The 12033-nt window shown below is 36.0% G+C and overlaps 1 protein-coding gene across 1 annotated transcript; it reads left to right on the forward strand.

Annotated features, from left to right (window-relative positions):
* LOC107613490 lies at positions 7569 to 11423 on the forward strand. Its single transcript, XM_016315509.2, has 7 exons — positions 7569 to 7941; positions 8194 to 8265; positions 8392 to 8562; positions 8749 to 8919; positions 9179 to 9388; positions 10188 to 10285; positions 10368 to 11423. The coding sequence occupies exons 1-7, from the start codon at positions 7851 to 7853 to the stop codon at positions 11061 to 11063; spliced, it is 1509 nt and encodes a 502-aa protein (XP_016170995.1). The 5' UTR covers positions 7569 to 7850; the 3' UTR covers positions 11064 to 11423.

Genomic DNA, 12033 nt, shown 5'->3' on the forward strand with positions numbered 1-12033 from the left:
AAAGGATCCCAAGGCTTTGAGCATCAGTGGATAGGAGGGCCTAAAGGACTAAAATCCTGGTCTAAGCGGCTAAACCAAGCTGTCCCTAACCATGTGCTTGTGGCGTGCAGGTGTCAAGTGAAAACTTGAGACTGAGCGGTTAAAGTCAAGGTCCAAAGCAACAAGAAGAGTGTGCTTAAGAACTCTGGACACCTCTAATTGGGGACTTTAGCAAAGCTGAGTCACAATCTGAAAAGGTTCACCCAGTTATGTGTCTGTGGCATTTATGTATCTGGTAGCAATACTGGAAAACAAAGTGCTTAGGGCCACGGCCAAGACTCATAAAGAAGCTGTGTTCAAGAATCATCACACTAAATTAAGAGAATCAATAACACTATCTGAATTCTGAGTTCCTATAGATGCCAATCACTCTGAGCTTCAATGGATAAAGTGAGATGCCAAAACTGTTCAGAAGCAAAAAGCTACTAGTCCCGCTCATCTAATTAGGATCTGAGCTTCAATCAAAAACTCTGAGATATTATTGCTTCTCAACCTATTAGTCTTCTATTTTATTTGTCTAGTTGCTTGAGGACAAGCAACAGTTTAAGTTTGGTGTTGTGATGAGCGGATATTTTATACGCTTTTTGGGGATACTTTCATATAGTTTTGAGTATGTTTTAGTTAGTTGTTAGTCTATTTCTATTAGTTTTTAGGAAAAATTAATATTTCTGGACTTTACTATGAGTTGTGTGTTTTTCTATAATTTCAGGTATTTTTCTGGCTGAAATCGAAGGAGCTGAGCAAAAACCTGATTCAGGCTGAAAAAGGACTGCTTAAACTCCTGAAGGCTGGGCGTTAGTGACAAATGCAAAGGAATCAAGGGATTCTATTCCAACCGGATCGAGAACCAACCTGTGATTAGCCGTGCTGTGACAGAGCGCGTGAGCGTAGTTTTCACTGGAAGGATGGAAGGTAGCCATTGACAACGGTGATCCACCAACACACAGCTTGCCATAGGAGGGCGTGCGTGCGTGAATCAGAAGACAGAGGAAAGCAGAGATTCAGAAGACAAAGCATCTCCAAAACTCCAACATATTCTCCATTACTGCACAACAAGTAATCTTTAATTTATGTTCTCTTGGTTATTCACAATTCAACTGATAAACATAATTGACTTCCTGACTAAGATTTACAAGATAACCATAGATTGCTTCAAACCAACAATCTCCGTGGGATTCGACCCTTACTCACGTGAGGTATTACTTGGACGACCCAGTGCACTTGCTGGTTAGTGGTACGCGTTGTGAAAAGTGTGATTCACAATTCGTACACCAATAGTGAAGGAAGTGAGAGTTAAACTCACAACCTCTCTTATGTAATGACTTACAATAAGTGAACAACCACTAAACTAGTTAGTTAATTTAGTGATTTAGAGCATTAGTTTGTTATTTTTTATGTTATTAATATGTATAAAATTTGAAATGATTGAATTTTATATTTACTTTTAAAAAATTTGATATTTCTGCGGGTAGGGTAGGGTAGGGTAGGGTTTAGAACTTTAGGGTGCGGGTAGGGTTAGGATTGAGAGATTCTCAACTCGCGGGTAGGGTAGGGTAGAGTTTTGATAGAATTTTAAACCCGTGGATAGGGTTAGGGTAGGGTCCAAACCTACCCTACACTATTAGTGCCCGGTCACACTTACGTCGTAGGGTCAATAGAGTATCGAGTTTTCAACCTGGTACACGTGGTGGCAAGCCATAGTACTTTATCCAGAGAACCTCGTATCTCAGAGAATTCAAATTCATAAGCCACATGAGTAATTCAAAGATCATATTTCAACATTCTCAACATCATCATCATTCATCAACTCAAATCTCATTTCCAATTTCATTCAAAACCCATGTTTCAAAGAAAATCCTCATCATCCTTCTTTCCATTCCGTTCATTAACAATTCCAATTCAAGACATAATTCCTTCTTTTAAATAAATCAATCTTAAAACATATAACGTTTAAAACCAAATCTTTTTAGATAATTACTTCAAACGAAACTTCCAATTTTATAAAATTTCGGCAGCATCTCCTCTAAAACTCGGACTTTGCCACCCTTTTCGAGTTCCAACCAAACCAAACCAAACACCTGTTAATCATTCAAATCACTTCCAATAATAATTTTCACAACAACCACACTCAACACAAGGAAATTGCAAAATCCAGAATTCAATCAACCAATCCTATAAATCGCAATCTAAATCAACCTCATTCAACAGCATTAATCAATAATTAAGAACTCTCAGTTTTCTCAAACAGTTTCAAACCAAACCGTTCCTCAAACCCTGTTCGAATCATTTCCAAAATAGTAAATTATTCTCAATAAACAAACCGTTTTCAAATATCAAGTCCTTTCCAAATTTGTTTTTAAAATCAAATTCTGATATCAAATCGGGTTCAATATCAAATCAAATTTCAATATTAAACCTTTCCTAAAATCGAATCGTTTCCAAAATTAAACTAAATGCCATTATTAAATCTCTTCCAATAACTCTAGAAAAACTACTTTAACAACATCAGTCAACTAATCAGAATATTCAACGTTCTCAATCGATCAATCAATCAATATAACTAATAACCTCATTCATCCAAAACAACTCAATTCAATTCATAAGACTTACGAAATCACCAAAAATGTATTCTACGCATTAATATCGATTTATAACAACTCTGAAAAGTAAACAAGTTTAAGAAAAGGGCCCCTACCTCAATGTCTCAATCGCAGAATTTAACTCAATAATTCCATTTATCCCCAATTCATGGCAGCAGCAACGATCTTAGCAGTTCCATTATCAATTATGACTTTGCAATAGATAAATCGACAGTGGCTAGAATGAAAACATATTTCTGTAATTAGAGTAAAGGTAGCACAGGGAAACCAAATAGCAGTAGAACAAAGGCAGAAACATTATAAATTTCAGAATTAAAGGAGTTGAAATCAAAATAGGAAGAATAGTGCTACCCGAGACAACAACAACGGCGACTCCTTCTAGGCTTGACGGTGAGGTTTACGACAAAATCTTCAAAACAACCGGTAGTAGCTTCAAAGGGGACGGAACCGCAAACCCTAATAATTAGAATAAAAGCTAGAAGTAGGAACATAACAAAAACCAAAAATAAAAACAGAACGGAAACCAAAAGCAAGAATGCTTGTCTCGGTTCATTTTCACAGTGGTGGCGAACTCCCACAACGACGACGGCTAGGGCTCTGGTGGCGATAGTTCCTTCAACGGCGGCGGTGGAGCATCCTTCGACGGCGATAGCTAAGAGAACACCCACCACCACGCGTTCTTCTCCTCCTCTGTTCGTTCACGATTCTGGCGGCGGCTCGTGGATGGACCGGCGGTGACGGCTTGGTGATGACGAAAGCTACTTCTTCCTCGCGCTCAGCCATCTCAACGGCGACTAGGCAAGGCGCGGCGACAGCGGCGGCCTTCACGCCTGCGACCGTGTCAACGATGGTGACGCTCCTCTCTCTCCTGAGCTCTCTCTCTTTGCGGCTCTGATCCCTTTGGCGACGCGACGGCAGCGGCCGTGGGCTCCTCGCCGGCGCCGTTCCTCCTCTCTTCTCCCTCGATACCCCTTTCTCCCTTCCCTGTCTTTCTTTCTTCAAGCTTCCCCTGTTTTCCCCCCTTTCTATTCTTTCCCTTTCTTTCTTTTTTTCTTCCCTGATTTCCCTGCCCCCACTTCGTTCTTCCCTTTCTTTTGTTTCTTTTTTTTTCTTTTTTCTACCGTGTGTCTGTGATAAGGAAAATGTTAGTGGCGGCTAGGGTTGGGTACAAGAGAATTAGGATTTTGTGTTTAATTTAATCAAATTAGGATATAGAATATTAATTTGAAATCTAATTTGATCTTTAAAATTATTTTAAAAATATTATTTGTGATATAAAAATACTAATTGATTTTCAATAAATTACTCTAATTGAAAATTCATGATAATATAATTAATTTCTCTTTATCTTTAACTTAAAGTATTAAATGATATAAATTAAATTATCTAAAATCAAATCATATAAAATTCTTATTATTTCATAACTACCAATTTTATAATTTAAATATAGAAAATAATTCAATAATTATAAAATTAGACAAAATTCTAATTTAAATAGCCAAACCTCATTATTTTCGAATTTCCAGAACTTTAAATCATAAATAGGAAAATAATCCATAGGTATAGATTTTGGATAAAAACCTTAATTTATTTCAAGTCCAATTAATCGCCTTTAATTATTTTCAATAAAAATAATTTTTGAAATTAAAACCATAAATAAATATATAATTTGAAATTGATTCAAAATAGGACTTTTCAAAAGTCTTGGGTCTTACACCCTACCCTATTTCTAACAACCTGACGTGCATTTTCTTCGCGTCATCACCACGTCGTGGCTGCACCGACCAGACTTTCGTCATCTCGTCCTCATTGCAGACCGCCACAGTCATCGCTATTGACGAAGGAGCTTGTGCGAAGGACAGCAACATGCCGCCACGCTGTCGCGCCATCGTTTGGTGACCACTCGCCCTTCCTCCGTGATGGCATCAAATGCAGCCACTGTCGTTCACGAACGCTCGCGCCCTCCCAGTCGCGATTCGAGGAGCCGCCACCACTTCGTCCCCTTTTTACTCGCGATTCGCAGTTTACCGCCGCAGCCTCCTCTCCTCGCAGTTCGCAGATCGCTGTCGCAACCCTCCTCCCTCGCAATTGCATCGTCGTCGATCACTGCCGCATTCCCAAAGGTCGTCATTTCTCTCCTTTTTTCAGAATTTATGAAATTTTATGAAGCAATAAGTTGGATGTTTATTCTTTGTTTTTCAAGCAGATTTCAAAAGAAAAAGGCCACCTAGTAACTAATAATGAATTGTTTCCTTAAAAGAGCCTAGATGTTGTCTATCTTTGATTCAAAGCGTTACTGCTATTTTACAAAAAATTATTACATATATGTGAAGGGAACTAGATCCTTTTTTGCAACTGTTCAGGTAGGATTTTTAATTGGTAGAAATCTTTTTTGATGTATTATTTAATGTATTCTCATAACAATGCCATTCATGTTATTTCCTTTCAAGCACTATGATGATGGTTGTGCTTTACAATCATCATTATATATAACATTTTTGGTAGCTATTCATATATAGTTGTGATTTTGATAGACTAAATCATAATAGTGTGAGTGTTTATATTAATGTGGTTAATTTATTGTTGTTGTTGCTATTTGTCATTTAATTATGTGACATTGGCATATATTTACTGCTGAAGCAAGGTTTTTAGATATATAAAAAAAGAAGAGTGTAACACATTAAGACTCACATGAACAACAGAACAAAAAGGGTGTATTACCATTCTTAATTCTCATTAATCTCTTTTCATTATTTCTCAAACTATGTCACACAGTTTCACCAATCCCTTGTTCTTATTCATGGCAATGGATTATATATTCATTTTTAGAAGTGTCATAGTTTTTGGTTTGGTGCTTGTGCTTGTTCTGTACAGTTCTACATCAAACAAGAGAAAATTAAGTATTCTAAGTGCAACAATACATGCACAAAGTATAAAGACATCAAAAAATGGTACATGGACTCCACCAGAAGTCTCATAAGGATGTGATGACATCATCATTGTAAGTGCTGGTGTTGCTAGTGTAGCCCTTGTTTTCACTCTTGGAAAGGTAGTATAAATGTTTTTTTTTTCTAATTTTCTCTATTTAGAATTCTATTTTATGATAGTTTCTTTGAGTTATAGCCTCTAAATAAGTCTTAACTCATAGATAAGATCTTATCTATGGTCTAACTAAATTGACATAAATAAAATGTAGAAAATGTAAGTTATAGGCCACAAAGAATGTATATTCTAGAGAGAATAGTGTTTTGTATATATCCATTTTCTGTTTTTGTTTCTATGGCTTGGAGCTCTAATAGTTCTTTTTCATGAAGGAAAGCATAGATACATGTTCTAGAATTTAATTTTGATGCACTCTCAATGTAAAGTAGTTTTACATGTTGTAAAAGGATCAATGATCTACTTGAAGATACATCTCTTTCTTTTATGCTGGTTGAGACAAGGACATAAATAACAGGATTATGTGATATTTAGGTTTGTGAAACAAATACTATACTATATTTTTCTTTAAGCTATTTAAACTAAATCGATGTTTTTTTTACTATAAGTGCGGATGGTTCTTTCCATTCTAAAGTGGATGGTTTTTTGGTATATTATTTGTAGTACAATTTATTACCCTGAAGTACCATATCTTAGTGCCATTGGAGCGTTAATGTATCTTGCTAATAATACACGACCCGATATATCATCTGCTGTGAATTTACTAGCAAGATATAGTTCATCTCCAACCAAAAGACATTGGAGTGGAATCAAACAAATCTTTCAATATCTTCATGGAACGGTTGATATGGGAATGTTTTATCCGTATCGATCCAAGTCACAATTAGTTGGCTATGCAAATGCTGGATACTTGTCTGATCCACATAAAGGGAGATCTCAAACAGGATACCTATTCACATATGGTGGTATAGCTATATCATGGAGGTCCACAAAACAGACGATTGCAGCAACATCCTCTAATCATGTTGAAATACTAGAGATACATGAAACTAGTTGAGAGCATTTTTGGCTGAGGAGTTTGATCCAATATATTCTGTCATCATGTGGACTGATTGATCAGAAGATAGCTCCAACTGTCCTGTTTGAAGATAATACAGCATGTATTAACTTAAAGGCGGATATATCAAAGGTGATAAAACAAAGTATATTTCTCCCAAATTCTTCTTTACTCATGATCTTCAAAATCAAGGGACAATTGATATCCAACAGATCCGCTCAAGTGACAATTTGGCAGATTTATTTATAAAGTCACTCCCAAAATCCTCCTTTAAAAGATTGGTACATGAGATTGGGATGCGCCGATTTCGAGACATTAAATGATGTCGACAAGAAGGGGAGACTCTACTCTTTTTCTCTTGGTCAGGTTTTTCTCCCATTGGATTTTTCTTGACAAGGTTTTTAATGAGGTAGTCTCCATCACAAAGGATTTTATACTCTTTTTCCTTCACTAAAATTTTTTTCTATTAGGTTTTTCTTTAGTAAAGTTTTAACGAGACATAATCCTAAATGGTCATCCAAGGAAGAGTGTTGTGATAAGAATATGAGATGGATATTCATTAATGTTATGGGCGGCTGAAGTTTTCAAGAGAGATTTGAGATTATTACGAAGACCAATTTTTAATAAAAGTTAAATTTGTACCGCTATAAATAAAACTTCATAACTTTACATACAACACACAGCAATAACAAATATTTTTATCTTTCTCTTCTTTCATACACTATAATATTATAAATTCTATTTTCTTCTCTCTCTCGGTAGGTGCTAGTATATAAGTATTAATACATATAATATTAATACATTTCTATTAATATTAATGTGAGATATTGATGTGGTGAATATTATTATTAAAATTATCTATTTACACATCTTTATTTAATATCTTGTACATCTTTCTTATTTATTTTACAATAATTATTATACTTAAAAGCGCTTTTGTAGAAAAAGCAGAGAGAGCGAGGGGGATGGGGAGAGAGAGAAGCATCGAAGAGGGAAATAGTGTTGTGGCAGCAAAGTGCCAGTGGTAGAAGAAGAATCCACTTGCTAGTTGCGCACCAAAAAATGTTACTTCATCACTTCGTTCCTCTTCCATAGCTTCTTCTCAACTCAAAGTAACAAGTTTACACAAACACACAATCACAACAGAAATCATAGAACAACCCACTACTTGTTCTTCTTCCCCACCCTCTCCTTCGATCATTGGGTGAGTTACTATGAGGAGGAACAGTGTTCTGTTATTGTATTCTCTCATTGCGCTTGCCGCTTACTTCTCTCTCCGATTTCAAGCTCAAGCTGCTCCTGCAGGTAACCCCAAAAATATGGAAAGCCAAGGAAAATTTCAGTGTCCCGGTTTCTTTAATTAGTTCGATTTTCCAATTTCTTTAATGGGCTTTGCTAAATTTTGAATCTTTTTGCTTTATGTTGATGAGTGCCAATTGATTCCCTTCTTACTTTGCATGTTTTTTTTTTTTTTTCAAAAGTGGGTATGCTTTTCTTTCTTTCTTTCTTTTTTCGTTTTTTAGCTTGATATTAATTTAATTAATGTTGGTAAATCAGGGCCATTGATTAACCATCTTTCTTCACTTCTCAAATGGACAAGGTCTAGTGCCTCCAAGACGCCAAATTCAGGTTCATTGTGCAGTGATGATGATAATAATAATAGCTTAGTGATTTGTGTGGTACATCACATTCTTATGGTTTAGTATGTAAATGTAAGTGTAATTTGTTGTTGTTATTATTCTTTTTCCTTTTCAGATGGGAGTGTTCTTCAATTTGAGAATGGCTATGTTGTTGAGACTGTTGTGGAAGGAAATGAAATTGGGGTCATTCCTCATAGGATCCGTGTGTCTGAGGAAGATGGCGAACTCTATGCTGTAGATGCAACCAATAGCAACATTGTTAAAATTACCCCGCCATTGTCGCAATGTATGGTTGCTCTTATCCTCTTGAAGTTTGATTCTTATAATAACTATTCGTAGCAAATTTGATTTGCTAAATAGTGACATATACATAATTTATTCCTAGGATATTCCTACTTTCACATAATTTATTTAGGTCTGTATTTTGCTTTTACTTACTTGTTCTTCCTGTTATTGTTCTCTTGTACTTCAGATAGTAGAGGAAGATTGGTGGCTGGATCATTTCAGGGTCACACTGGTCATGTGGATGGAAAGCCAAGTGATGCTCGTTTTAATCATCCCAAAGGCATAACCATGGATGATAAAGGGAATGTTTATGTTGCTGACACTCAGAATATGGCCATCAGAAAGATCGGCGATGCTGGTAAGCGTTAATTGACTTAAAAATATTTCTGGAATTAGTTTGGAATAACATGCTCTGTGGTAGAATGAAGTTTTAACATAAGAGTCATAATAGCAACTCAATATAGAGGCCTTACCAGAGATGTAATATGAAGTTCCTTTGAATCTGGAAGTTTCCCTGCATGCATAATACACGATCGTATGATGGTTTATTTCAGATAATGATTAGTGGAAATGGTGAGAAAGGATAATGTTAATGATCTTTGCAATTGTTGTTAAAGGTGTGACAACCATCGCTGGTGGGAAGTCAACTGTTGCAGGCTATAGAGATGGACCAAGTGAGGATGCTAAATTCTCAAATGATTTTGATGTTATATACGTTAGGCCCACCTGTTCTTTGTTGGTCATTGATAGAGGAAATGCTGCTCTTCGGCAAATCTCCCTTGAACAGGAGGATTGTGATTCTCAATCAAATTCAGTTTCCAGTACAGGTTCAAAGTCTTACCTGCAGTTTGATATGTTTTTGTTATTCAAATTATATCTCGATATAAGATGATAACTATCTGGTACTTTTCCTGCATATTCCAAACATGTCATAACAATACAGGAAAATTTTGAATAATTTAGTTCATTTAACTGAAGGGTCTACTTAGTCCTCGACTCCTAGTCTTAAATACTGTGCTGTATTCCATAAGTGGAGGGAAATGGAACGATGAAAAGGGCTTTTCAGAGTAAACCCCCTTCCTTCCCTTCAAAATGAAATTCACAAAGACACCTTGAGTTTATTTAATGCATACAACAATAGCTAGTTAGCAACAACCAAGGCTTCTTCCCTGTGTGATGGGTTGGCTACACAGATTAAACATTTCCACATCGTCCTACCATAAAGCCTAAGATAAAAGGTCTACCATATCTTCCAAATAGGCAGTGGCAATCTTCTCTCTAATGCAGTTAACCTAATCCTCTATGGTCTAGTATGTTCACTCTTCAAATGCAATTATGCAATTCCTGATCTCTGTAACATTGAATTTATTTAATCTCATAATATCTCTAGAATTGTAGCTCTTTGTTTGTTTTTTCTTTTCGTCTTATGCAAGAGTTTAGTACATATAATATTTAAATTGGTAGGCGCTTTTGGGACATGTGAGTTTGCTGTACTCAGCCAAGAAGGAACAATGTGAAATGCAGATCTGAAATCTTGTCTAGTAGCTGCATCTTAATTTAGTCTGTTACATTCTCTCCATCGTCCACTATTTTTCTGATTGCCCATTTTGTGGGTTTTTACTGTAGATATCCTTACAGTTGTTGGTGCTATCATATTGGGATATGCGACGTGCATGCTACAGCAGGGATTCGGTCCTTCGTTCTTCTCCAAAACTGTAGTATCTGTATGTCCACTTTGCTTAAATAAGATTTGTCATAGAATTTTCAGACGTATATGATATTTATTACACTCCATAAACCTTGCAGCGACCGTTGGAAGGAGAGTTCAAAGCGCACGCAAGCCATGAGAAAACCATGCCGATCCTGGAGAACGCTAAAGAGGAGCCAGGATGGCCATCTTTTGGACAACTTCTTGTTGATCTTTCTAAGCTATCCCTTGAAGCATTGGCTGGTGCATTCACTCAATTCATACCCTCGCGTCTCAAATCGAACGGCCCCACGAGAAGCCTAACACCACTGAAAGATCGTCTCAAGATGCCTGAAGATGAAGTGCAGCAACCTCCCTTGGTCAATAGGCAAAGTGCTCCAGCTCCTGCTCCTCTTACTGGAACTCGGCATCCTGCTACTCCTACAGAACCTCGGCAGGTCCATACTTCAAGCACAGCTGAGAAACACTCAGAAATGAAGCCCCGGAAGATAAAATCAAGCAGTTCCAAGGATCCCTCTTTGTCAAGTAAGCATCATTCATCGTCTAAACGAGCCGAGTATGCTGAATTCTACGGATCAACTGAAATCCCACCGTACACTAAATCTAAGGTCCCGAAAGAAAGGCCAAGACATAGGTCACGAGAAAAGAGCGGAGAAGTTGTTTACGGAGCAGTCAGGGCTGAGCCAAAACCGGCCGAGACAAGGACCGTTGATTACAACAATCCCAAGTTTGATCACTACAGTATGAGGACTAAGTATGCATCTGGGGAAGCCTTCCGCTTCAACTCTCAGTAGCAAGTTTTGAATGGCTTTGTTTTTCAGCTTCTGATTGTTACAATCATCCATTATTGAGTATGTGCAATTGGGCACCTAAATCTGTCTGTAACTGAAGATATATTATATAAGTAAAGATTCTGTTATGAGAAAACCATTGGAGGATTAATTGTAACCCTTGTGCTGGAAAAAGAACTAGTAGCAAAATTAGCATTACCTACATAGAAAAAGGTGTTTACTGTTTAGCTTCAAGGAGATTGCTCCCTCTTTTCATGTTTTTTCTTTGCTTAATTGAAGCATTTATGGTGGTAACATGTTACTATTAATCAGATTTTCTCATGTTACTATTAATCAGATTTTCTCATGACTCATGAGACTCAAGCCTAGTCTTCTTATTCAATAAAGGGGAATTTATATATACCTACTTTAAGGTCAAGGAATATTGTATATTATTATTATTATTTTATTAAGATAAAGTATTAATTTGGTCTCTCAAATTTATGTTGAAAATCAAAATAATTTCTAACCTTATTTTATTGACAAAATTGTCTCCAAGGCTAATTTTTTGATGGAACTGTCCCTAGCGGCAGCTAACTGTGAAAAAAATAAAATAAAATAAAAACTAAAAAAATAAATAATGTGAAAAACTAAATTATTTGAAATCTTCTCATTTGAACCTACCAATATAATTGCATTGCATGATGCTCTGCTTTACAATTTCCTTTGTTTGATCTTTAATTATGTTAATTTCATTTTGATATTGAAATTTTAAATTATATAAAAAAGTCATCAATTATTATTTGTTTTTCTTTTTTACCTAATTTAATTTTATAATTATTATTTTTTCTATTTTTTCGCAACTAATTGGCACTTGGGACAATTCCATCCAAAATTTAACGTCACTTGACAAAAGGATTAGTTTAGAACTTTCCAATAATATTAGAAATTATTACATAAAAATATGTTGAGGATTATTTTATTTTTAGGATAA

This window comes from Arachis ipaensis, chromosome B08, assembly GCF_000816755.2.
Source record: "Arachis ipaensis cultivar K30076 chromosome B08, Araip1.1, whole genome shotgun sequence".
In the NCBI taxonomy this organism is placed as follows: Eukaryota; Viridiplantae; Streptophyta; class Magnoliopsida; order Fabales; family Fabaceae; genus Arachis; species Arachis ipaensis.